Source organism: Sitodiplosis mosellana, unplaced genomic scaffold (assembly GCF_009176505.1).
Source record: "Sitodiplosis mosellana isolate CC-2019 unplaced genomic scaffold, AAFC_SMos_1.0 Smas_scaffold_6226, whole genome shotgun sequence".
Lineage (NCBI taxonomy): Eukaryota > Metazoa > Arthropoda > Insecta > Diptera > Cecidomyiidae > Sitodiplosis > Sitodiplosis mosellana.
In genome coordinates this window covers 1-25,872 of record NW_022601467.1, presented here as the reverse complement: position 1 = coordinate 25,872, position 25,872 = coordinate 1, and the positions used below count along the sequence as shown (strand labels likewise).

The 25,872-nt window shown below is 37.9% G+C and overlaps 5 protein-coding genes across 14 annotated transcripts in view; 2 read left to right on the top strand and 3 right to left on the bottom strand.

Moving 5' to 3' along the window:
* Positions 1 to 894, bottom strand: part of LOC129578974 (protein held out wings) — a 34,532-nt gene extending 33,638 nt beyond the window's left edge. For 4 of the 10 annotated variants that reach the window (XR_008689176.1, XM_055468393.1, XM_055468392.1 and 1 more), the window contains exon 1: positions 689 to 829. The gene's annotated coding sequence lies outside the window, so the exon portion shown is untranslated. Of the gene's footprint in view, positions 1 to 80; positions 393 to 640 lie in introns of those variants that run through there. The other 6 variants (XR_008689177.1, XM_055468391.1, XR_008689174.1 and 3 more) reach the window with 3 other exon arrangements.
* Positions 895 to 996: 102 nt separating this feature from the next.
* LOC129578970 (RING-type E3 ubiquitin-protein ligase PPIL2) lies at positions 997 to 4,787 on the top strand. Its single transcript, XM_055468385.1, has 5 exons — positions 997 to 2,029; positions 2,100 to 3,063; positions 3,130 to 3,281; positions 3,345 to 3,492; positions 3,561 to 4,787. Exons 1-5 carry the CDS (start codon positions 1,998 to 2,000, stop codon positions 3,837 to 3,839), a joined length of 1,575 nt encoding a protein of 524 aa, XP_055324360.1. The 5' UTR covers positions 997 to 1,997; the 3' UTR covers positions 3,840 to 4,787.
* On the bottom strand, positions 3,868 to 4,758 carry LOC129578975 (MIEF1 upstream open reading frame protein). The gene is made up of 2 exons (XM_055468394.1): positions 4,526 to 4,758; positions 3,868 to 4,453 (listed from the first exon to the last, which is right to left on the bottom strand). The coding sequence occupies exons 1-2, from the start codon at positions 4,691 to 4,693 to the stop codon at positions 4,415 to 4,417; spliced, it is 207 nt and encodes a 68-aa protein (XP_055324369.1). The 5' UTR covers positions 4,694 to 4,758; the 3' UTR covers positions 3,868 to 4,414.
* Positions 4,788 to 5,901: 1,114 nt separating the features above from the next.
* On the top strand, positions 5,902 to 9,016 carry LOC129578967 (protein lin-28 homolog). The gene is made up of 5 exons (XM_055468382.1): positions 5,902 to 6,001; positions 7,665 to 7,789; positions 8,102 to 8,274; positions 8,371 to 8,494; positions 8,560 to 9,016. Exons 1-5 carry the CDS (start codon positions 5,929 to 5,931, stop codon positions 8,593 to 8,595), a joined length of 531 nt encoding a protein of 176 aa, XP_055324357.1. The 5' UTR covers positions 5,902 to 5,928; the 3' UTR covers positions 8,596 to 9,016.
* Positions 9,017 to 9,018: 2 nt separating this feature from the next.
* On the bottom strand, positions 9,019 to 25,866 carry LOC129578966 (titin-like). Its single transcript, XM_055468381.1, has 12 exons — positions 20,662 to 25,866; positions 18,268 to 20,091; positions 15,884 to 18,172; positions 15,443 to 15,583; positions 15,196 to 15,348; positions 12,772 to 15,111; positions 12,393 to 12,680; positions 11,153 to 12,310; positions 10,751 to 11,056; positions 10,373 to 10,681; positions 9,972 to 10,277; positions 9,019 to 9,904 (listed from the first exon to the last, which is right to left on the bottom strand). The coding sequence occupies exons 1-12, from the start codon at positions 25,820 to 25,822 to the stop codon at positions 9,714 to 9,716; spliced, it is 14,466 nt and encodes a 4,821-aa protein (XP_055324356.1). The 5' UTR covers positions 25,823 to 25,866; the 3' UTR covers positions 9,019 to 9,713.
* Between the last annotated feature and the right edge of the window lie 6 nt (positions 25,867 to 25,872).

The following is a 25,872-nucleotide window of genomic DNA, read 5'->3' as shown; positions in this document are numbered from 1 at the left end:
TGAAATGCATTTGCGATGGAATGAAGCAAGATTTGCTCGTGTGTACTATTTTTTAACTAATAAAGTGTATCTTTCGGTACAAGAAATAAGCGAACAAAACGAAAAAAAAAAGAACTTTAAAGACGTTATGAGCATCACAACACTACGCGCACTCCTAAAGTTAAAATAAATGAAATGATTCTTTTCTTTTTCTTTCAACAGATATCTCGATACTAATTCACACAATTCAACTTGTTCGCTTTAGGTCTTCTCTTTACATTTCATGTCTTCTTTGTCTTTTAATCGGCATTTTCTTTCTCTTTCTCTTTATTTTCAGAAGAAAATATCCGTAATGAATTTAATAACTTTTGATTTTTTTTTTCGCGTTCTGTTTTTTCTACGTTAGATTCTCACTATATTGATCACAGTATACATAAACATTTCGCATCTACTTTTTATTCGTTCCAAATAAATTCATTTCAAATCTTCTTGAGACGAAAAAATTTAATTGTATCGATATATTTGTGTCAAACGAAAATGTATTCAATGCACACGAAAATCTGTTCGTATATTTCAAGATTTTGGCCATTTAATTTGCGAATATTTTGCTAGCGATCGATTGATGGATAAATAAACGATAAAAATTGCTCGATTGTCTCACTTTTCAGCCGAATTAATGCTTTGAAATGAATACAAATGAATTAATTACGAAAATATGTTGTGTGATATTATTTCTCTCCGTCGTAATGTTGTTGTAGTTGTTGTTATTTTTATTATTTACTATATGAATTCGAGTCAAAAACTGTACAGAGCAGCAGAGCAACCATACAATCAAAAAGTCAACCAAGAACTAATTTTAAATTTAGTGCAAAGTTTGGAATTCACATCGCACTACGATTGAAAATATATTGCAAGATGGCCGCCCGCGCACATTAACCATATATAGATGATGGTGCGCACGAGTATTAGTGTTTGCTTGCTCATTCATTTTCGTTTCTCACTCTCTCTCTCTGTGTGTTGTGCATTGGTATTCAACGATGCATGAATGTATTGGAATTGATGTATAGTACGTGCTCTCTGTGGCTGTGCGGCTCGCCTCTGTGTCTTTCTTCTTCTCTGTTCATTTTGTTTTCACATTGATTTGTTGGATATAATATAGAGAGTCAGTCTAACGCGCACACCAACCAACAAAACATTGGCTTTTTGATTTTTCATACCACAGCGCGCATGATGATCGCTACATTCTTTCATATAGTAGAGAGAAAGAGAGAGAAAGCAATACGGGGCCGATATTTCGTTATCTGTCGGTGCGTCGCACGAGAGAAGAAAAAAATACATTAGCTGCTACTAATGCTGGTGCCAGTCGACTTCTTCGAAGTGGGTGTGTATTTTAATTATCTGAATACGAATGCGACTTTGTATTGTGCGCTGTAAGCACAGAGCATCACTCATACGAGGGAAAAACATTCACAGTTTTCTCATTCCTCTTTTATATTATTTTTCCTTCTTTCTACTCGCTGAAGCTGGCATTCGGAATTTACGGCACTTTATTAAATCACATGCTACGCTAACCCTTTTGTTCATGTAAACAAACGTATTGAGAATTATGTAAGGAATGGACGTATGCATGAAACGGAATGAAATCGAACCAACAATAAAAAATCATATTTTGATATTGGATATTGGAAGCCTGGTTCAGATGTTTTAATTTATTATTATCAATTTGTGGCTGATAATTTCATAAACAATTATAAAGACTTTTAACATAAGACACATATTGCTCATATGTTTTAAGTAGCTACTTCATTTACGTTTCAAATCGCATGTGAACTCACTTGAATGATGTGAACAGTATTGCCTGATACGAATGACAAGAGAGCGAACTCATCAACTTGACAGATTGAATTAGATTGTGTATACGACTTAGTTATTTTGTGGAAAAAAGCACAAGCAACGCATTACATCCAAAACAAACAACTGTTTCGTTTCGACCAAAGAGTGAATATTCTCTGATCAAAATGGGTAAACGACAGCATCAAAAGGATAAAATGTAAGTAAATAGTATTTATCGTTCGGAAATACAATTTAACGCATTTTTCTATATTATTTTTGCATTAAAGGTACCTCACGTACACAGAGTGGTCCCAATTTTATGGCGGCAAAAAATTGGAATCAAGTGAAGACGAGTACATTAAATTCAAGCGACTGCCATTCGATTGCTGTTCAATAACGATGATTCCATTTGAAACCCCGTACAGTGACTTGGATGGCAATGTTTTTGAATTGGACGCAATAATCGACTTCTTGCAAACGTTCAAAGTCAATCCCATCACCGGCAAGAGCTTTGACTCTAAATCGTTGATTAAATTGAATTTTCATCGTAATGGCGATGGAGAGTATCACTGTCCATCGTTATTTAAACCATTCACAAAAAATTCGCACATTGTGGCCATCGCACAAACCGGTAATGTTTTCTCCTTTGAAGCGGTTGAACAGCTTAATATCAAAACAAAAAATTGGAAAGATTTGGTAGACGACACGCCGTTTACACGCAAGGACATTATCACAATTCAGGATCCAAACAATGTGGAAAAGTTCAATATTTCCACATTTTACCATATTCGAAAGGGATTGCGCGTTGAGACCGAGCAAGAGAAATTGGAGAAGAAGGATCCACAAGGTCGCCTGAAGACTGTATCAGCTGAAACAAAAGATATTCTCAATGAGTTGGAACGGGATTTCAAAAGCATTGATAAACAAGACGATGCGGCTGCTGGAAGTAGCAAACAGATTGCAGATAAATTTAACTCCGCACATTATTCAACAGGAGCGGTTGCAGCCAGTTTTACATCAACAGCCATGCAACCAATTTACAATCATGAAGCGGCCATTCTAGACGACCATATCATTCGATATGAACGAGTCAAAAAGAAGGGATATGTTCGACTTAATACAAATCTTGGACCACTTAACATTGAATTGTATTGTGATACGGTGCCTAGAACATGTGAAAATTTCATGCGACATTGTCAAAATGGTTATTACGACGGTACAATCTTCCATCGGTCTATTAAGAATTTTATGGTAAATATTTCACCTTTTTACTTCAGCTCAATGTCATTTGATCATTTTGTGGTATTTCATTTGAAGATCCAAGGAGGCGATCCAACTAAAACGGGCCGTGGAGGGAAGTCGATATGGGGAGAAAAATTCGAAGATGAAATTCTGCCAAATCTATCTCATACAGGCCGTGGTATATTGTCGATGGCGAATTCAGGACCAAACACAAATGGATCACAGTTGTGAGTGAATATGATGTGAAAATTTATTGAATTTTTCCTAACGTTTATTTCATTTCAATGCAGTTTCATAACATATCGATCATGCCGGCATTTAGATGGAAAACATACGATCTTTGGGAAATTAGTTGGTGGATTGGATACGCTCAACGAAATGGAAAAAATTGAAGTGGACAACAAAGATCGGCCAATAGAAGACATCGTCATTGAAAAAGTAAGAAAATCGATCAATAACTGTTCCAATGTAGTTTCTCTGCTAATTTCCATTCTTTACATTTACAGTGCATCCTTTTTGTCGATCCATTTCAAGAGGCGGATGAAATGCTTGCCAAAGAACGTGCTGATGAATTGGAAAAGCAACAAAAAGCCGTCGCTGACGAAAAGAAGCGAAAAGAACGAAATAAACCATTGACAGTTTTCCGTTCTGGTGTTGGAAAATATTTGAATACAGCAGCGACAGCGTCTAAATCATCAAATCAATCAACAATAAGCACCGAAGAACCATTGTCAAAGAAAAAGAAAACTAAAAATTATGGATTCGGCAATTTTGGTTCATGGTGAATGAATGATTTTAATGGAATTTAACAAAATTAATAAAATAAGCTAAAGCCTTTATTGAATATTTCAAAAAAAACACAGCGAAGTTTCAGTTTCTGAAAAAATCATTCCGCATTCTCATGTTCCTTCCATTTTTTCTTCATTTCATCGAGTATTTTCCGTTTCCGTGTGCTTTCAGAAGTCTTTTTCATCTCTAATTTTTTCATTTGATTTTCTACTGATAATTCGCCATTAATATGTTCATCTAATCGCGTGACCAACAATCTACGGGCTTCTTTTCGATTCGAGGTTGCCATCCGATGTAAATGGCATTTCACAATAAATCCCGTTGGTTTGTGTTTTAAAACAACGCAATTGTTAGTTTTATTTACTGCTTGGCCACCGGGACCACTGCCACGAACCATTTGCTCTTCCAAATCATTTTCATCCAGAACCGGAACGCGAGAATAGTCGATGGTCTTCTTACTGTTAAGGACAACGGAGGTTCGATAAGCACGTTGAACGACGGGTAGAGATGAAATGCTCTTGAGTTGCTTCGGTAATTGATGATGAAACGTATGAATCAAAGTGCGAATCATTTATACGACTCTTTTTCTCTCCAGTAGCGCTTCACCTTTCTGAAAACGGAGATGGTTCAATATGAGCAAATTTTTCATTCACAAAGATTGTATCATGAGTTGAAAAAATACCTTAATGTTAAACTCGATGTCAGCGCTTGATTGCAAGTCTTTGTTCAGTCTGAACTCTTTGCGTATACGTTTTCTAAAGTAAGTCTGATCAGTAAACTTCAATTCTTGGCCGTAACGCAGCAATTTTCGATACAATTGCAAAACTTCCCGAGACGTTGCTGCATTCATGGTAAACAAATCAGCGAAAAATAAAATTGAATCGAAAAAACTTTCATCTACCACATTGACATTTCGTTGTCACATGTGATATATTGTATCGGGCAATAGATTATTCAAACGCTAGATGTCGTTAATAGGTAATATCGATAATATAGAATGGACGAGTGAATTTGATTTCTGCAGTTTTCTTTTAAATTTAACTTTCACCTCACAAATTCTTCTGTGAGAAAAAAAAAACCGTATTTTTTATGTGTATGCTTTTACCGTAAGAAATGGTTTGTAGTGTGTTAAATTTGCAGGGGTTTAAAAATGCTAAAAGCCTCTTTTGTTCTACATCAGTTTCATTTGCATTGTTCAAACGGATGGATTGAGGATTAGCTACGATTCACTGTAAAATGCTGCGTTCATTCACAACAGCTAGCACGTACACACAAAACGTACCAAACGATTAAAACAAATATATCGATCATATACAAAAAATAATAATAACAAAAATTATTAATTGAATGATTTGAATCAATAACAAACTGTACTATGTATTGGCATGGAGAGTAAGAATGTAGCTCAAAATCGTATGTTTAGAAGATTAAACGTGCAAACGGTTTCTACCTCTACGTTTCTGTGCAACTGGAATATCTATTGATAAAAGGTGCTTTAAATGTACGTAAAATGTTTATGTGAACCTTTTTGAGCATACTATGAAATGAAAATCGTTCTACCGTACGGCTTGGATGTTTGAAATCGATACGATTGGAATTCTCTATTCAACAGAAGAATGCTATGGGTACGAGACCCGTTGCGTATGCTACGCATTGTTTTGTTATTATCGTTCGTTTTTCTTTGCATTCAAATGGATTTGGTGATGTCGATCTATGTATGTACTGACAATACAGTTCACTATTCATTCGAATTGTGTTACTAGAGAAATACGCATGTGTGCATGTGTTTTCGTTTAGACGCATATGCAACGGAGCCATGCGTTAGCACTTCTTTTTGGTACCAAATTCGTGTTTCCTATTTCATTTTTCGGCATTACAGGTCAGTTGTATTTGAAACTTTCCTTATACTGATCATGTTTGTTTTCTCCATTCCGATGAATACTGTTCAAATTTTAACAAAATATTTAGAGTGAGATTCATTAGATAAAACATTTCGCCAATTAGTTGACGGTCAATAACTGATTTTCATTAGTTTATTCGAGTGTGATCACAATTAGTTGCAATAGAAAATTATTCGAAACAAAAATGATGGATTCCGGGAAACCGTTCGTCGAAAATACTAGACAGCTTCTAGCTTCAGAAGGTGGTGGTGAATGTGGTAAGCTATTAATCTTTTTCCTAATTCAAAATTGGAAAAAAAACGCGGCTAACTGGGAATAAAATGAAATCCAGCAAATGCTTCAACTCATCCAACAATTGAAGCTAATTACTTCACATGTGTATCAAATGATTTGGTGTTACCGATCAACTTTTGATTGCTCATTTTGTTGACTTAACCTTCTTCAATCTAATCACAAATTCGAACAATGACACACGTTCAAAAGGTCGCGATAATATGAAAAGCAGGTATAAATGTTTCATAATGCTATTTATTCTACCATTTGCATGAATTGGCTTTTTTGTTTGGTGTGTTTTCCTTCGCCGAAGGTAAATCCAAAAAAAATCGTTTTCATTGAAAATAACGGTAAACCAAAACCACCGAACAAGGACACCCAAGATCGTGAGAAATTTTGATAAAATTTAAATAGACAGGAAATAAAATAGAAATATTCCATTCGTGTGTAAATCAGTGCTCAACAAGTGTGTTTGAGGAAAAATACATTTCTGTATTTGAATTCTTCTGACCTTGCATATGGTATATATGTTATTCGGTTTGTTGCAGCTCAGAAAGAATGTTAGACATTTTTGTTATCACATCACGATAACTAGAGTATTATTTGTTGATTTTTGTGGAAGCGGGATTTTTTTATTCGAAGATTGTGCTTCGTTCATACAAACACATTTTCTGTTCCATTTCCATTTTCAAGAACTTTCTTTCATCCTGTTTACATTTCAGTTCTAAAAAATAGTTTCCGCTAGTACAGAAATAATAAAGTCTATGGCGGTAAAACCCAAAGAAAAACATTGGACTACATTTTTTTTTTCACATTTACTAGCCCGGGATTTGTGTATGGGTCCATCAGTATCTGATACATACCATCATTAAAAAATATCTTGTTTACGGTTCGAGAATAAAGTTTTTTGATGCTTAATTGAACCGTTGCCACAAATAAATTCCCTCAGAATATTTCAGTTTCAAAGTGCAACATAAATTTTTTTCATATAGGAGTTGTTGTTGTAAACTAAATATAAAAAAATTTCATGTTTCACTTTTAAACTGAAATATTCTGAGGGAATTTGTTTGTCGCAACGGTTCAATTGTGATGAACTTTCCCACAAATATAGAAATATTAATTTTTGTTTATGTGAAGAAAAAAAATGGATGAATAGTTTTCTTGTAATGAGTGTTTTTTATGAAGCAATTTTCACATAAAATGGTTTTCCATACAAAATGCATGATGCCAAGAAGAAAAAAATGAGTGTATTTTAACATTGTGAATGGTAAACATTCACGCGTTAATTGCGATAATTTAAATCATTGCATAGTAAGCGATCACCTTTTTCCATATGATCCTTTGAAAACCTTCGTCTTTTGGAAATTGTAATTTGTCTTTCACGAAAAACTACAGAAAATGATGAAACCAACCGCATCGTTGACAATAAGCAAAATAAACAATTGTAAATTCACCAAGCATGAACGTTATGGCTTGAAATTTTGAAATGTGTGGAATGAGAGCGCTTTCTTTATCTGCCCTATCTCAAATATATCATTTACTATTAGTAAATATAGAAAACATTTTCAAAAAGTTATTCAACTTGAAATCTCATATGATAATTCAGTATTTTTCCTGGCTGCAATTGTTTCTCTGATTTCTATGTAGGCACTGAAAGCGAAACAAAAACAGGTTCAGATTTTCGCCGTGGAAAATGCAAATGGTTCAACGTGTCAAAGGGGTGGGGATTTATTACGCCGGACGATGGCTCACAAGATGTTTTCGTACACCAGGTGAAATGTTACTGTATTTTTTTTCCTTCTCGACCCTCACCCTTATCGAATGGAATGAATACAGAACACAAATAAAAGAAATTTAATTGGACTTAAGTTTAAAAAAAAATGTTATGCCTATGAACATGTGTTTAGCGTTCTTCTGAAGAAAATCTATTCACAGATAATCAATTGATGTTTTCATGAATGCTATTGTTAATGTTCATATTCATCCACGCGTATATTCTTCATAAAATTTATGCGTTTTTTCTGCCCAGTTTTCTTCGACTAAATGAATTTCTGTCATTTTTTTTTTATATGTTAAATCATTAGAGCGTGTTGGGTATGACAGGGTTCAGATCATTAGGTGAAGATGAAGTTGTCGATTTTAAATCAAAAAATACTGCAAAAGGAGTGGAAGCAACATTAGTTACTGGACCCGATAGAACAAATTTGGAGGGTAGTAAAATACGTGGAAGCAGCAAAAAACGGTACAGGAAAACCAGGTAATTTAACATAATTAAATTTACGATGAACGTGAATAAAAAATAGTACAGAGTCGAATATTTTTATCTTTCATTCGAAAAACACATGATCGTTAGATGTTACAACTGTGGACAGTTTGCAAATCATTTAGCAGCTGATTGTACTTTGGAAGCGCAGCCGAAAAAATGTCATTATTGCAAGAGTTCCGAACATTTGATGGCCAATTGCACTCAGTCAAAGGTAAGGAACACAATGATTTTCATTATCAAACTTTAAATTAACGTGTTTAATTCCTTCAATTACAGAATCGTGAACAGCAAAGTCAATCGTCTGGTTCATAAATAGCGTCATGGAAACCAAAAGATCATTACAGCTTTTTTTTTTTTAAATAGTTACTTCAATTTTCCTATAAGACTTCATATATTTATATAACTACTACGTTCGTGTGCATTAATTAATTCAGAGATAAAACATTTCATTCGCAAGGAGCTTATTGCTCAATCGTAATTTAAAATAAACTGGTAATGAAGAAATAAGAGTATTTCTGATTATGGTTATGAAATTGGAATAAAGTACAACACATTTTATTGCAAATTACGTTAGTTAAAAAACTCATGTGAAAAATTAGCATATTAAAGGCATAACGACATTGATTCGAATATTTTCAGCACTTGGACTGGATGATATTTTCTGAAAATCGGATGATTGAGAAATTTTTTTTTGAATTACTGAAGACAAAGAATAAAACAATAACAACAGGACAATTTAATTTTCATTTTTATTTATTTCACTTTTATTGAAAAATAACAATCATTGTATATATTCAAGCAAATCATTTTACTACTATTGATTAAATCCAAAGCTAATTGTTTATGTACGAAAATGTCTCTCTCGTTGGTTCGTTTTTTTTTCTTCGCAAAAACAATGAGCTTGAGTTTTAATCAATATAAATTTGCATTTCGAACTCTCGATCATCCACACATTTATTTTTAATTTCAATAAATAATTCAATAGAAACAAATCGTTCGGGTTATTTACACTGTCGAGTAAATTTCTCTTTGAAACAATTAAATGTTTTTCTTTTCATTTTTTTTTTTCAATTTCGGTATCATTCGTCATAATTCGATTTTTATAAATGAGTAGAAATATCACAGTTTTTGAACAAGTTTTAACCAATGCTTCCCTGTTTGTTATGTCAGGAGATGAAGGGAAAAAAAATCATCCAAAAAGCGATGAAAATTCTTTTCCATACGCACCTACGAAAAAGAATTCAAATGGCTTTTTTTCCTCTGGATATTGCACGCGACAATGTGCGGATGATTAATTTACAGTTGTGTGTCAAACTTAAATGATATTTGTTATTTATGTTAGTATTTTTCTAATTAGGTGTTGATATGTTGTTCGTTTTTGTTGGTGAAATGAACTATTTGAATTAATTTTGAGTTTCGAAATTCGGTGTTCATTTGAACAACGAGCCAGCATGATGCCAAATTCGGAAGAAGTATTCATCTTTCCGCAACAGTTTCGATCGAGCGTATGATGAAATATCGGCATCCATATTGTGGTCTCTTAGCCAAGATGACGTATTCTCCGTACTGTATCCCGTTGGCTCAGTCATATCGGTTTTGCCTTCTACGCCAAGATCTGGCCCTGAAATCAAAAACGAGCAGATTTTAAAAGACATTCTCATATTCAATGAATGAATAATGACAATTACCGGCCATAGGCAAAACTTTATATGGTTCTTCTGATTCGAGTGGATCACTTAGGCCGACCTCATTGCGAGCGAAAATTCGAATCATATATTCGTGGTCTTCATGCAAATCGCGAATCTGGAATCGTTGCATATCAGCTGAAACACGTCCAACTTCGATCCACATTGTTCGTTTTAGATCACGAATTGCGATGTTATAGCCTTCCAATGGTGCACCACCATCAGATTCTGGAATGCCCCATTCAAATATGCTGGTATTGACACCGATGCCGCGCACTTCAAGCGGTGCAGTTGGTGGTGATGGGACAGCTGAATGAAAGCATTTACATTATAATTAGAATTTGTTACATCCGATCAATCAATACATATCAGATAGCAAAGCTTATATGTAAAAAGGAACTTACTTGCATGTGTTTTGAGTACAATGTTCTCCGTTGTTGCTGGAGCGCTGAGGCCAGCTGAGTTCTCAGCAAGTACTCTAAATACATATTCAGACTTTTCTTTCAAATTGTCGATACAATATTGTGTACAATATGTGTCGAGTGTAACCACACGGGTCCATTTGATTGATGACGAGAGCGTTGCCAAACGTTTCTCCACAATATAGCCAGTGAGTTCGGCTCCGCCATTGCTCAATGGCGCTTCCCATTGAATTGTCACACTTTTGCTAGTTACGCTCGTTGCCATGAGATTTTGTGGCGGTGATGGTGGTGCTTAATAATTGGAAATTGATGTATAAATTAGCAAAAGATTTCGGGGAAAAAAAAACAAAAAAAACTCACTTATTTTATCGTCAATGGTAATTGCTTCGTCTGTAACTAATGGTAATCCAACGCCTGCTTCGTTTCGAGCACAAATCTTGAAAATATACTTCGTTTTACGTTTGAGCTTCTTCACATGAATGTACGTTTGATTTCCTTCAGTTGTGCCTACGGATTTCCATTCTTTTTCGGTTGATTCTCTGTATTCAACGACGTAGTCAATGATCTTGCTGCCACCATCCTTCTCTGGCTCTTGCCATGACAGTATCAATGAGTCTTTGGTCATACCAGATACATCGATCGGTGGACGAGGTGCACTGGGAACATCTGAAAAATCGTGTTTAAATTCCATCCGTTACTACCTTTTACTCTGCACTAAAGGCAAATGAATGAAATAAATATGCTAATGTCAAAATAGCTTACCGATCTTCAATTTAATTGTTACCGGTGTGCTCTCAATTGGTTCAGATGTACCGATTGGATTTTCAGCAACGACACGGAAGATGTATTGAGCATTTGGTAAAAGTTTTTGAACACAATATGTCACAATAGCTTTTTCAACTTCGGCAACCTTAATCCACACCATTTTCTCTGGATCGCATTTTTCGATGGCATATTTAGTGATGTCCAGACCGCCATCATCGATTGGTGGCGTCCATGCGATTACAACCGAATCTTTCTTGATATCTGTAATATCGAGTGCAGTTGGACGTTCTGGTTTGTCGATCACTTTGAGTGTTAAATCGACCGTGGCCTCACCAGCATTGTTCTTTACGGTAATGATATATTTGCCGCTGTCTTCACGCACAACATCAGATAATACTAGAGTGATTTCGTTATCTTGGCGCGTGATTTTCACACGTGTATCAGTTGAAATCGACACTGTTTCCTTGCACCAAGTTATTTCTGGTTCTGGATAACCGGAAATTGTTGATTTAATGGTATAAGTCTTGTCTTTGCGAATCTTTTGATTGATGTATTTATCTTCAACGGTAATGGTTGGTTTCTCTTGAATGGTGACACGGCAAGTCGTTTCAGCTGTGCCCAATTCGTTTTCTGCTACACATGTGTACTCGGCCTCCGTTTCAATGGTAGTCTTTTCGATGATATGCTTGGTGACCCGGTTTTCGTATGTAGTTTCTTCCGTTTCAATGATCTTCTTGTTTTTATACCAAGTCACTTTTGGCACTGGCACACCACCAATAACAGAAGAAAGTGTAAGTTTTTCATTCAAACCAATGAATTTGTCAACCAATGGCTCGATAATTGTTGGTTTCTCTTTTTCGAATGGAGCCGTTGTTCGTATGTATTCCGATATTGGAGACGGTGGACTTGATCCAATTTTATTGACAGCCACAACACGGAACGCGTATTCTGAATCGGTTTTAAGTTTATCAACCTTGTACGATGTGTCTGTGATCTGTGTGATTTGTATCCAGTTGACTGAAACATTTTCTTTGTACTCCAAAATGTATTCGATAATTTCATCGTTGCCATCATCTTCTGGTGCCTTCCAGAATAGGGTCAGAGAGTCGCTGGCCACTTCCAATGGTTCGGGTTTCCCAGGCGCAGAAGGTGGTTCTGAAATATTCACATTACATTTTGGAAATTTTATCACACCTTTTTCACTTAATCGTCACAAAAATATAAACAAAATACTTACTCAAAATGATCAAAGTGAGCGATGCTTGTACATCTCCGACTGGGTTCGTAAGTTTTATCGTATATTCGCCAGCATCTTCATCAACAACCTTTTTAATTGTTAATGTTGCCGAATCTTCTCCGAGGGTCTTCTTCTTACGTGGAGTTGATTTGACCACAGTTCCCGATGTGTACCACTCAGCTTCTGGCTTTGGTGCACCAGTGAATGGAATTGTAAATGTGACATCTTCGTTTTCGCGCACTTTATAGACGTTCTCCTTCAATTGAATTGTTGGTGGCAATTGATTTTCTGCAATCAAAACACAATAAAATTAAATACATTTGCAATTTAATTAAAGCAAATCTTTCGAGTAAATAAATATAAACAAAGTGAAGCTTACCCTCAAGTTTAACTTGAGTACTGGACTTGGTGTTTCCAGCAATGCAGGTATAATCACCAATATCATCATCATCGGCATCCTTGATGACCAATCGTCTTACGGTGCCTTCAACGTCAATGCTGTGTTTTGGTCCTTCTTTGATTGGTGTGCCGTTCTTGCACCATGTCACCTCAACATCTGGATGTGACAATGTGACCGTAAGTTCAATGTCTGTATTCTTTGGAGCAAGCGTAACATCTGGCAAGGGCACGGTGAATTTTACGTCCGGTTCTTCGACAAATAGTTTGGCCGTTGATACTTGATTTCCAACTTTGCATGAGTATTTCGCTTCGTCTTCGGGCTCTGTGTCACACACCTTCAACCTCTGGATTTTGCCATCGATTGTCAATTGTATGTGATCATCGAAATGGATTTCTCTCTTGCCCTTGAACCATTTCACCAAAGCGTCACCTTTGGTGAGTTCAATCTCGAAGACAGCGGTTTCACCCTTGGCCACGGTTACGTTTTCTAATTTCTTGATAATTTCCGGTGGTAGTTCAATAACGCTCACTTCTGCGGTACAAGCTTCCTCAGCCAATTGACAAGTGTATTCACCCTCATTAGTTACATTCGCTGATTTAATTATTACCTTGCGTACCTTTCCATCCTTAACGAAAACAATTTTTTCAGGTTCTTCTTTAAGTGGTTCGCCATTCTTAAGCCATACCACATCGGCTGTGTCAGATGTGATTTCAACCTCCAGAATTGCTGTTTCGAGCTCTTTAACTTCGAAATCTTCGATCGTTTTCACAAATTGCGGAACCTTTTCGATGACCTCGACCGTCGATGTTGTTTCATGGTTTTTGATTGTGCACGTGTATGTTCCAGCATCTTTTGGTGTTGTATCCTTGACAATCAACTTGTGCACTTTGTTCTCTTGTACAACAATGCGATGATCCATACCGGTCAGCTCCTTCCCATTGTGATACCACTTCGTTACCGTGTAGTGAGATGTCTCACACTCCAGAGTTAGGGTTTGGCTTTCTTGAATGCTTATTGTTTTCTTCAGTTGTTTAGTGAACGTAACATCGTCAACTTCTACAATGACACGAGCACCGTGCGATACTTTGCCCAACGGACTGGTCGCAATACATTTGTAATCTCCAGAATCCTTCTCTGCATCGGCATTATTGATACGAAGTTCAACATTTTTGCCATCGAACGCTTGCTCGATACGATCCGATGGATGCAATGGAACATTATTGCGAAGCCATGTTATCTCTGGTGTTGGATTTCCACTAACCTTGGCGGGCAAAATGATTCGACTGCCCTGTGGAACGGTTTGTTCTTCGAAACGTTCGATAAAGAATGGTGGTTCTAGATCTGGTACATGCTCTTCAATCGTAAGATTGGCAACTGTTTCAACGGATCCAACTGGATTGATGGCCTTAATGGTGTAAACGCCGGCATCTTCTTTGGTTGGTGAAATGAGTGTGAGAGAGTGGGTGTCTTTGTCTGATTTTACATTGGCAGTAATTGGTTTGCCGTCTTTAAGCCATGTGATTTTTGGCGTTGGATTCCCAACGATTTGTGCATTCAAAACAACACTTTCACCTTCGCGTATTGTTTGACTGTGCAAAGGTTCCAAAATTTGTGGAGACTCTTTGTCTTTTGTACGCACCTTCAGTTGGATCGGCAGCCGCGATTCGCCTTCTCTGTTTCGTGCTACTACCTCATAGACACCCTCTTGAGCCTTTTGCACCTTTGTTATGTGCACCACAGACAAATACATATGCACATCGGATTCAGTGACAACCTTTACGTTTTTCTCTGTGTGAACTTCCTCGCCGTTGAACAGCCAACAAATTTCTGGCTCTGGGACTGCAACTAAGCTACACTTAAGTATCACGTTGGTATTTTCATCCACATACTGTGCACGTGGTTTCTTTGAAAACGTTGGTGGAATACCCTCCAGAATATCAGCCATTGAAGACTCACGAGATAAACTCTTTCGTGATAGTACACCAGCTTCTGAACCGTGATCCGAAAGTGGTCCTTCAACCGTCAATTCAGTAGTGCTTGATGCATAACCAACTGAATTCTTGGCAACACAAGTGAATGTTCCCGAATCTTCAGGGAATACCTCTCGAATCACTAACGTAGCCACATTGTCGTCATCGTAGTACATTTGGAAATCTTGCGATTGCTTGATAATGGCCGTTTGCCGGAACCAAGTAATCTGAGGTCGTGGATTGCCTTCCACTTTGCATTCGAACTGAATTGTGTATCCGTCTGGTGTTGTGATTGGCTGAAGTTTTTCGATAAATTTGGGAGCGAATGTTTTTTCTTCAGGTCCTGGTTCTGTAAGTAGAGAGAACGTATGAGATTATGCATGAACACGTACACACATGGCACAGTTCAGAAATCCAAAAGTTTGCAACTCACTTTCAAATACTGGCAATTTGTCAATCTTCTCATTGAGTTTCGTCTCAACATATTGTTTGTATGAATCGGCATCCATTAGACATTGTGATGGTACCCATCCTTTTTCAGAAGTCAACGGCTTTTTAACAAACCACCAATCAGCATTGTGTTTTTCTAATCATAAATAAAAATAAAAACCATAAAATGTATCAAAATGTATGTTTTTTCTTTCTTGAAATTAGAGATTTGAAAAAAGTGATCAACTTACCGAGAACGAATACTTTTTCACCCTCGACCAAATTGAGAGATTCTGCATTTTCGGCGATGTATGTGCAGTACGAGTACATGATGTCTTCGTCTTTAATGGTGTCATCATGAGCAAACTCTCTGGTGAGGAACAGCGACGCTTCTGTTTATGGATAAATTTCATTAGAGAGAGTTCGAGAAAATTTGATCGATTCATTTAATTAATTAGTTTCAGAAGAGGTTGATTATTTAAAAAAATAAAATGACATCGAAGATTACATTTACAAAAGATGTTAGTACGATTATTTAACTTTTTGCACAGCACGTTTTACCTTCGCTTCATTTGTTTTATTCTAATGTGATATTGCAAAGCTTTGAGATTTATTGATTCGTAAAAAATGCAAAATAAGCTGAAATTAATTGGCAAAATAGTAAGTATTAAATGGAACTGATAGTTGTATACCTTCTAAGTAGCTGGATGGAAGTCTACGGCTTGGTGTTCGTAAAGTGAATGAGTCTTCACCATAAGAAACAGCTTCGGGCTGTTTCTTGCGATGTGTGAAGCCAACAGCATACTCTTCATCAAGATCTTCAACAACATAGGTGGGTTTCGTTTTCTTTGGTTTTAATTTGAATTCAACGTGCTCGGGCAACTCTTCGATATCAGAAAATTCTTCTGGTTCATCAATATCATACATTGTGTCCTCAGCAGCACTGACATCATCGTCGATTTCTTCGATAATTGGCCCCTCTTTGTCGTCATACTTCTCGGTGATTTTAATATGAGCCTCATTATCCTCTTCAGAGAATGTGGGTGGCTTGGTCTTTTTAAGTTTCACTTTGCCCGACATCGATATCTCTTCCTCTGCATACGAATCAAGTTGGATGTTAAACTCTTGTTCAACGTCCTCTTTTGTTTTCGTTGATCGTGGACGGAATGTCACATGTTCGACATCGGTGTATTCGGGAATTTCAACTTGTGACCGTCTGCGTTTCTTCAACTTTTTAATTGTGTATTCGTCGTTGTGTTCTTCCACTGCAGGCTTTGGTTCTTTCTTCTTCTTCACGGTAAACTCGGCTACGACATCTTCAGGCTCGTTATCTGATTCTTCTTTGCGAATAGTTATCTCGCTTTCAATGTCTTCGCCTTTCGTTTTGTCAGTGCGCTTACCAACAGTGAACTCTGCCTCATTATCTGACTCGGGCTTTTCTTCAACTTTAATCGTTTCTGCCGTATCAACTTCGGCGAATTTAACTTCCTTACGTTTCTTGACGGTAATATCTTCATTAACATCCTCAGTTAGTTGTTCAGTTTCTGGTTTCAAAGATACCATTGCCTCTACCTCGTCGGTTTTAGTTGTCTTCATTTTAGGCTTTTTGATCTTAACTTGATCCACCTCTTCTTCTCCTTCCTCCTTCTTGTCTTCTTTTGGTTTCAACGTAGCATCATCGACCTCTTCAATCTCTTCAATTGGCTTTTCAACTACCTGAATGTCTTCAACGATTTTTTCGACAGTAATTGGTTCCGGTTCAATCACAACTTCTTTAGTCACACTCAATTCATCAGCTGCAGTTTCTTTCTTTGATTTCTTCTTTTTAACCTTTAACTTCTCTGAAACATCTTCTGGAGCTGGACCCTCTGCCTTCTTTTCGATGGTAAACACTGTATGATCTTCAGCTTCATCTGCCACCGTTTTCTCGACAGGTTTTTTCAATTTCAGCACAACATCCTCTTGCTCTGTTTCAGCTTGTGGTTGTTGATCGCTTGCTTTTTTCAATGTAACATCTTCAGCCGTTTCCTCGGTTGACGGTTGCTTTGATTTTGATTTCTTTTTCTTTTTGATTGTAACATCTTCACCTTCGTCGATTTGTTCCTTTAGGAGTTCAGGCTCTTCGACTTGTTCAGTTATTTCCACTGGTTGTTCAAGTGGTTCAGGTTGTTCGATGGTTTCGTCTGGGTACTCAACTAAATCAGGTTGATCAATTGATTCGTCTGGTTTCTCAACGATTTGCACGTCTTCAACTACTTCTTCAATTGTTATTGGCTCCGGTTCGATCACAACCTCTTTAGTCACACTCAATTCATCAGCTGTGACTGCCTTCTTTGTTTTCTTCTTTTTGACCTTCAACTTCTCTGAAACATCTTCTGGTGCTGGACCTTCTGCTGGTTTTTCGATCGTAAATACGGCACTTTCTTCGGTATCTTCTTGCTTCGTTTCTTCAATTGGCTGTTTGAATGTGAGAACAACCTCTTCTTGTTCTTCTTCTTCAGGTTGTTGTGGCGTCAAAGTTAATGTCAAATCTTCAGCTACTTCATCAGCACCCTGTGATGTCTTTTTGGGCTTCAAACTGACTTGTGCTTCTACATCTTCAGTTTGTTCTTGTTTCAACGGTATTTTGGCTAATGTGAATTGTGCCTCTTCTTCACTTTCCTCTTGAACTTCACTTGGTTTCTTCTTCAGTGATAGTACAACATCCATGGATGCTTCATCTTCACCCTTCGGCGTTTTGCGCTTCTTTTTCTTCAGCTTGATCTTCGCCGATTCTTCATCCCCTTCAGGAGCTTCATCTACCGGTTTCTTGGGCAATTTCAATTCATGCACCGTTTCATCGTCGGGCTGTTCATCTTCCTTTTTGCCTTTCTTCAATGGTTTCAAAACAACTTCTTCCGTTGGTTCTTCTGGCAAAGGCTTTTGTTTGACTTGGAATTTTACGTCCTCTTCGGGAGTATCTTCCGGTTGCTTTCCTTTACCTACATTCAAGAAAATGGAATTATTTTTCATTGCGTATAGCTCACTACCATTTTTACCTGCGTGAAATAGAATACATAAATGATTGTTTGCTTACCTAATTTTAGGGTCTTTGTGTCAGTTGTTTCGTCCGGTGTTTCTTTCTTTGTTCTTTGATACGGTTCTTTCTTTGTGGACTCGTCAGAACTGCTTTCGTATTTTTCGTACACCTCAAGTTCTGGTCTTTCCAAGCTATCCTTTCGCGTTGACTTATGCTTGAATTTCTTTGCTTTGGTTTTCAGAATCTTTTCAGCCTCTTCGATATTTCGCGATAGCTCACCATGATCTCTGACTGCACCAATGTCTGTGATCTTCATTGTCAATGGTTGTTCAATGTCAACATATGTGATGCGACTCTTGAGACGTGGTTTTTCAGACTTTTCTTCAATTTCCGGTTCGATCTGTTTCGGTTTCTTAGCTTTAAGTTTTACTGGTTTGACCTCTTCGACTGGAACAATCTTCACTTTGGTTGGCTTTTGTTCTTTTCGCTCAATCTTCAATGGCACGAGTTCGCCCTTGTCCGGCAATTTCTTCTGTGGTTTCTCAAATTCTGGCTTTTCGAATTTTTCCAGTTCGGTTTTTTCTATTTCTTGATCCAAAAGCTTTTGAATGTACTCCTCGTCCAAGTCGCTAGTCTTCTTCTTTTTGATTTTCTTCTTCGTTTTCGATACAGATGTTCTACGATCGTCAGTCTTCTCCGATGGCTGCTCATCCATTTTCACCTCTTCTGGTTGCGCTGGTTTCTCGCCCTCGGATGGTTTTTCAATTTCCTCTGTTGTTTCTTCAGATGGAACAGTTTTGACTTCTGGAATTTCTTCAGCTGGTAGCTCGACAATAGGCTGTTCATCTTCTTTTGTTTCAACTTCCTCGATGACACTGCTGATTTCTGGTTGTTTTACCAGCTCGATTTCAGCCTCACTATCCTTATCCTTTGGTCGACTTTTCTTTTTGATGACTTTCTCTGTTGTTGGTTCCTCCACTTGATCATCTTTCTTGATAGGAGCAACAACAGTCACTTCTTCTGTCACTTCCTCCGTGGGTTTCACGTCAATAATTTCTTTCTTCGGCAATTGAATTTGTACGCTTTCTTCGGGTAACTCTTCAACGCTAGGTGCTTCTTCCTCTTCGCTTAGCTTTGGAACGAGTGATTTCTTTTTTGGCATCTTTGGAACTTCTTCGAATTCGGGTTTTTCAAACACTTCCAATTCGGTTTTGGGGATATCTTGGTCGATCAATTTCTGGATGTAATCGTCTTGGTCATCTTTCTTGGGTTTTTTCGCCGATTTCTTCTTCTTTGGTTTTGGTTGTTCGACGCTCTTTGGCTCGATTGGTGCAACTTCTTCGATTACTACTCCTTCCTCTAGCTTATCTACAGATTCTGAAGCTGGTTGTTCTTCTTGTTCGATTGGTTTTTCTTCGACAACTGTCGGTTCTTCGATTGTGATTTCGGTTTCCGGTTCTTTTCCTTCCTCTTCGACCATCTTAACTTCGATAACTTGTTCCTTATCACCTTGCTTCTTTTTGATCTTGCGAGTTGTCACCTTTTGTTCAACAACTTCACCCGTTTCGGTTGGAACTTGTAATGTAACTACTTCCTCAGGCAATTCTTCAATCACAAGCTCAGCAGGTTTGCTCTCTTCTTCGTCTGTTGTTGGCATAAGTGATTTCTTCTTCTTTTGAATATCTTCGAATTCTGGCTTTTCGAACAATTCCAATTCTGTCTTTGGTATTTCCATGTCGATAAGTCTTTGGATGTAGTCATCGTGGTCATCCTTCTTGACCTTTCTTTTCACAATCTTCTTCTTCTTTGGCTCTGGTTTCTCTTCAGCTGGCTTCTCTGGCTCTGGCTTCGGTTCCGTTTCAATTTTAACCTCTTCCTCAGCTATTTCATGAATAAATTCAAGTACATAACATTAAAATTCAAACACTATAAATTTATCCTGAAAAATTTTCGAAGTCCAAACGAAAATATTTTCCATTAAACGGAACGAACTTAAATTCGTGTGGATCCCAAGTATCCACATTTGAAACTTCGAGAAACATCTTTAAAATCGCCCAAAATCAAATTCATAAATTTTACTATGAATTCGATACTAGTTATCCAATTCTACGGAAAGGGTAACACTAGCCACAAATATACGGTGTCAGAAATAAAGTGCTATCGTAATCTTAAACTAATTTACTCATAAATTTGTGAAACTTAAACATCTCAAACGCTTCAATTTGTTTGCTCCCATAGAAAAATTACGAGATTTAGGAAAATTGAAAAATGGTTCATTATAAAAAATATCACAATAAATCAGTCTCTAATTATATCATTGAATTATTTTGGCTCCATACTATCTTATACTTCTAAAATTAATTAAAATAGATTCATGTTCTCTTGAACTGGAAAATGGTAAAAAATTACCTTCGGAATCTAGCGGAAAAATTTTGGAATGGATAAACTTACGTGATAGAAAGGTGCTAGGTTTTTGTGATTTTTTGATCTTCTTAGTTTTCTTTTGTGTGATTTCTTCTTGTTTTTCAGTGTCACTATCTGTGTAATCCTTTACCGGAACTTCTTTTGTTGCTTCTGTTGGTTGTGTTTCTTCTTCTAGTTTATCGCCTTCGCCTATTGGTTTTTCAGATGGTTTCAATGTAACATGTTCTTCACTCTCTTCGGGCAATGGCTTGCGTTTGTATTGTAGATTGATATCATCTTCTGACGGTTGTTCTTTCTCTTTTGGCACTCCCTTCTTTATGTTCACTTGAACTTCTTCGGGCTCTGGCTTATCCTTCTTCTTTCTGATGTGTTTCTTCTTTGGTGGTGATTCTTTATCACTGTCTCTCGGCTCTTTCTCAACTTCGGGCGTCTCGTCTTCGGATAATTCTCTTGGCTCAAAGTCGAGTGGCGGCACCTTACCCACATCAATATCAACACTTGGTTTCCTTTCAGGTTGATCTTTGATTTCGGCTTTGTGTTTCTTCGGCGCTTCGACAAAGTCCTCCTCAGCGAGTTGAGATTTCTTTTGTACCGGCTTCAATTTGACAGTGTCATCTTCATCGGCGTCAGTTGGTCTAGCCTTACCTTTTCCAAGCTTGATTGTCTTTTGCTCGTCTTCAGGCACCTTATCGTCTTTTTTGCCTCGTTGGTATTTTGCCTTGCTTTCGGATTCATCGGAGCTACTTTGGTATTTTTCGTACTTCTCAAGCTCAGGCCGTTCCAGACTGTCTTTTCTGACTTTTGGAATCTTTGTTTTCTTGACTCTCTTCTTTTTGAGAGTTTCCAACGCTTCTTCTACATTTCGGGAAAGCTCACCGTTACCTTTGACTGTATTCAATTCCTTAATTACAAGTTTAGTGGGTTCAGGTGGATAATTGACTTGCACCAATCGGCTCTTCAATTTGAATCCAGACATTTCGGGAAGAGTGTCCTCTTTCTTCTCGATTGGTTTTGGTTTTTTGAATGACATTTGGATGGCTACAGGAGAGTCTTCCACTTTAGTTATCTTCACCTTAGTTGGTTTCTGATCTTTCTTCACGATCGGAATAGGTTCCAGTTGTCCAGGCTTTGGTTTCTTCTTCTTGATGTCATCGAACTCTGGTTTTTCGAACACTTCCAATTCAGTCTTGGGAATCTCCTGTTCAATGAGTTTCTGAATCAGATCGTCTTCTTCATTCTTTTTCACTTTCTTGATGACCGTTTTCTTCTTTGGCTTTGGTTGCTCTTCGCTTGCAGGTTCGGTTGGCTGTACTTCCTCAACAGTAATTTCGGTTTCCGGCTCTTTTCCCTCCTCTTCAACGGTCTTAACTTCGATGACTTGCTCTTGATCGCCTTGCTTCTTCTTGATCTTTCTTGTGGTCACCTTCTGTTCCACGATTTCACCCGATTCAGTTGGCATTTGCACTGTGACTGTTTCTTCAGGCAATTCTTCAACAATAATTTCACTTGGTGTATCCTGTTCTTTTCTTGGCTTCTTTTTCTTAGTATCATCGAACTCAGGTTTTTCGAACACTTCCAGCTCGGTCTTAGGGATGTCTTGATCGATAAGTTTTTGTATATAGTCATCATCGTCCTTCTTAATCTTTTTGATGGTCTTTTTCTTTGGTTTCTCCTCGTTCGTAGGTTGAATTTCTTCGACTGTGACTACAGTTTCTGGCTCTTTACCTTCCTCCTCGACTGTCTTCACTTCGATGACTTGTTCTTGATCGCCTTGCTTCTTTTTGATCTTTCGTGTGGTCACCTTCTGTTCGACGACTTCACCCGTTTCAGTTGGCGCTTGCACCGTGACCGTTTTTTCTGGTAGCTCTTCAATGACGAGTGCGCTTGGTGTCTCTTCTTCTTTGGCTTTTGGCACAACTGACTTCTTTCTTGGTTTTTTCTTGATATCTTCGAATTCTGGTTTTTCGAATTCTTCCAGCTCGGTCTTTGGAATGTCTTGATCAATGAGCTTCTGAATATAGTCATCGTAGTCGTCGCCTTTCTTTACTTTCTTAATGGTTTTCTTCTTCTTTAGTTGTGGTTGCTCTTTGCCTATAGGTTCTTCAGCAGTCGGTTCAACTGGTTGAATTTCTTCAACAGTAATTTCGGTCTCTGGCTCCTTGCCTTCCTCCTCAACGGTCTTAACTTCGATAACTTGTTCTTTATCGCCTTGCTTCTTCTTGATCTTTCTTGTGGTCACCTTCTGTTCGACAATTTCACCTGTTTCAGTTGGAACTTGCACTGTCACTGTTTCTTCTGGCAACTGTTCAATAACAAGCTCGATTGGAGTTTCTTCTTCCTCGCTTGTCTTTGGTACAAGTGACTTCTTCTTCTTTGATTTTTTAGGAATTTCATCAAATTCTGGTTTTTCGAATTCTTCCAATTCAGTCTTGGGTATCTCTTGGTCGATAAGCTTTTGAATATAATCATCTTGGTCATCCTTTTTAATCTTTTTGATGGTCTTTTTCTTCTTCGGTTTTTCATCATCTGTAGGTTGAATTTCTTCGATTGCCACAACAGTTTCTGGCTCTTTGCCTTCCTCCTCAACGGTCTTCACTTCGATGACTTGTTCTTTATCGCCTTGCTTCTTCTTGATCTTTCGTGTGATCACTTTCTGTTCGACAACTTCACCCGTTTCGGTTGGAACTTGCACTGTGACCGTTTCTTCTGGTAGCTCTTCAACAACGAGCTCGGTAGGAGCTTCCTTCTCGCTTGTCTTTGGTACAAGTGACTTCTTTTTCTTTGGTTTCTTTTTTGGTTCTTCGAATTCTACTTTCTCGAATTCCTCCAGCTCGGCCTTGGGAATATCTTGGTCAATGAGCTTCTGAATGTAGTCATCGTAGTCGTCGTCTTTCTTCACTTTCCTTATGGTTTTCTTCTTCTTTGGCTTTGGTTGCTCTTCGCTTGGATGTTCTTCGGAAATCGGTTCAACAGGTTGCATTTCTTCAACAGTAATTTCGGTTTCCGGTTCTTTTCCCTCTTCTTCAATGGTCTTAACTTCTATGACTTGCTCTTTGTCGCCTTGCTTCTTCTTGATCTTTCGTGTGGTCACCTTTTGTTCAACGACTTCACCCGTTTCAGTTGGAACTTGCACTGTGACAGTTTTTTCTGGCAACTCTTCAACAACAAGCTCAGCGGGAGTTTCTTCTTCCACGCTCGTCTTTGGCACAAGTGACTCCTTTTTGGGTTTCTTTACAACTTCCGATGTTTTAGGTAACTCCTCTTTTACAAGTTCGCTTGTTGTCTCTTCCTCCTTAGTTTTTGGCACAGCTGACTTCTTCCTTGGTTTTTTCTTAATTTCTTCGAATTCTGGTTTTTCAAATTCTTCTAGTTTGGTTCTTGGTATCTCCTGTTCGATGAGTTTCTGAATATAATCGTCTTGCTCGTCTTTCTTAACTTTCTTTATGGTTTTCTTCTTCTTTAGTTTTGGTTGCTCTTCGCCTGCAGGTTCTTCGGAAATCGGTTCAATAGGTTGAATTTCTTCGATTGCCACAACAGTTTCTGGCTCTTTGCCTTCCTCCTCAACGGTCTTAACTTCGATGACTTGCTCTTTGTCACCTTGCTTTTTCTTGATCTTTCGTATGGTCACCTTTTGTTCAACGACTTCACCCGTTTCAGTTGGAACTTGCACCGTAACTGTTTGTTCAGGCAGTTCTTCAACGATTATTTCGGTCGGAACTTCCTCTTCCTCACTTGTTTTTGGTATGAGTGATGCTTTCTTGGGTTTCTTTTTGATTTCTTCGAATTCTAGTTTCTCGAATTCTTCCAGCTCGGTCTTTGGAATATCCTGGTCGATAAGCTTCTGAATGTAGTCATCGTAGTCATCTTTCTTTACTTTCTTAATGATCTTTTTCTTTTTCTTCTGTTTCGGTTGCTCTTCGCCTCCAGGTTCTTCAGCAGTCGGTTCGACTGGATGAATTTCCTCAACGGTAATTTCTGTCTCTGGCTCTTTTCCTTCCTCTTCAACGGTTTTGACTTCGATAACTTGTTCCTTATCACCTTGCTTCTTTTTGATCTTTCGTGTGGTCACTTTCTGTTCGACGATTTCACCTGTTTCAGTTGGAAATTGCACCGTGACTGTTTCTTCTGGCAATTCTTCAACAACAAGTTCAATTGGTAACTGCTGTTCTTCGCTTGGTTCTTCTGGGCTAGGAGGCTTTTTCTTTGGTTTTTTAATCTTCTTTACGATTTTAGTCTTGCGTTCCAATTCTTCCTTCTTTTCTGTATCACTATCTGTGTAATCCTTTACCGGAACTTCTTTTGTTGCTTCTGTTGGTTGTGTTTCTTCTTCTAGTTTATCGCCTTCCCCTATTGGTTTTTCAGATGGTTTCAATGTAACATGTTCTTCACTCTCTTCGGGCAATGGCTTGCGTTTGTATTGTAGATTGATATCATCTTCTGGCGGTTGTTCTTTCTCTTTTGGCACTCCCTTCTTTATGTTCACTTGAACTTCTTCGGGCTCTGGCTTATCCTTCTTCTTTCTGATGTGTTTCTTCTTTGGTGGTGATTCTTTATCACTGTCTCTCGGCTCTTTCTCAACTTCGGGCGTCTCGTCTTCGGATAATTCTCTTGGCTCAAAGTCGAATGGTGGCACCTTACCCACATCAATATCAACACTTGGTTTCCTTTCAGGTTGATCTTTGATTTCCGCTTTGTGTTTCTTCGGCGCTTCGACAAAGTCCTCCTCAGCGAGTTGAGATTTCTTTTGTACCGGCTTCAATTTGACAGTGTCATCTTCATCGGCGTCAGTTGGTCTAGCCTTACCTTTTCCAAGCTTGATTGTCTTTTGCTCGTCTTCAGGCACCTTATCGTCTTTTTCGCCTCGTTGGTATTTTGCCTTGCTTTCGGTTTCATCGGAGCTACTTTGGTATTTTTCGTACTTCTCAAGCTCAGGCCGTTCCAGACTGTCTTTTCTGACTTTTGGAATCTTTGTTTTCTTGACTCTCTTCTTTTTGAGAGTTTCCAACGCTTCTTCTACATTTCGGGAAAGCTCACCGTTACCTTTGACTGTATTCAATTCCTTAATTACAAGTTTAGTGGGTTCAGGTGGATAATTGACTTGCACCAATCGGCTCTTCAATTTGAATCCAGACATTTCAGGAAGAGTGTCTTCTTTCTTCTCGATTGGTTTTGGTTTTTTGAATGACATTTTGATGGCTACAGGAGAGTCTTCCACTTTAGTTATCTTCACCTTAGTTG

Coding starts and splice junctions, on each gene's coding strand:
- LOC129578970 (XM_055468385.1), top strand. CDS start 1,998: ATGGGTAAACGACAGCATCAAAAGGATAAAAT. Junction 3,064..3,129: donor GGTCTATTAAGAATTTTATG/GTAAATATTTCA, acceptor TTTCATTTGAAG/ATCCAAGGAGGCGATCCAAC. Junction 3,282..3,344: donor AACACAAATGGATCACAGTT/GTGAGTGAATAT, acceptor ATTTCAATGCAG/TTTCATAACATATCGATCAT.
- LOC129578975 (XM_055468394.1), bottom strand. CDS start 4,693: ATGAATGCAGCAACGTCTCGGGAAGTTTTGCAATTGTATCGAAAATTG. Junction 4,454..4,525: donor ACATCGAGTTTAACATTAAG/GTATTTTTTCAA, acceptor CTCCGTTTTCAG/AAAGGTGAAGCGCTACTGGA.
- LOC129578967 (XM_055468382.1), top strand. CDS start 5,929: ATGATGGATTCCGGGAAACCGTTCGTCGAAAATACTAGACAGCTTCTA. Junction 7,790..8,101: donor AAGATGTTTTCGTACACCAG/GTGAAATGTTAC, acceptor TTAAATCATTAG/AGCGTGTTGGGTATGACAGG. Junction 8,495..8,559: donor CCAATTGCACTCAGTCAAAG/GTAAGGAACACA, acceptor CTTCAATTACAG/AATCGTGAACAGCAAAGTCA.
- LOC129578966 (XM_055468381.1), bottom strand. CDS start 25,822: ATGTCATTCAAAAAACCAAAACCAATCGAGAAGAAAGAAGACACTCTT. Junction 18,173..18,267: donor CACAAAGACCCTAAAATTAG/GTAAGCAAACAA, acceptor TCTTGAATGTAG/GTAAAGGAAAGCAACCGGAA. Junction 12,681..12,771: donor TACTCAAGTTAAACTTGAGG/GTAAGCTTCACT, acceptor TTTTGATTGCAG/AAAATCAATTGCCACCAACA.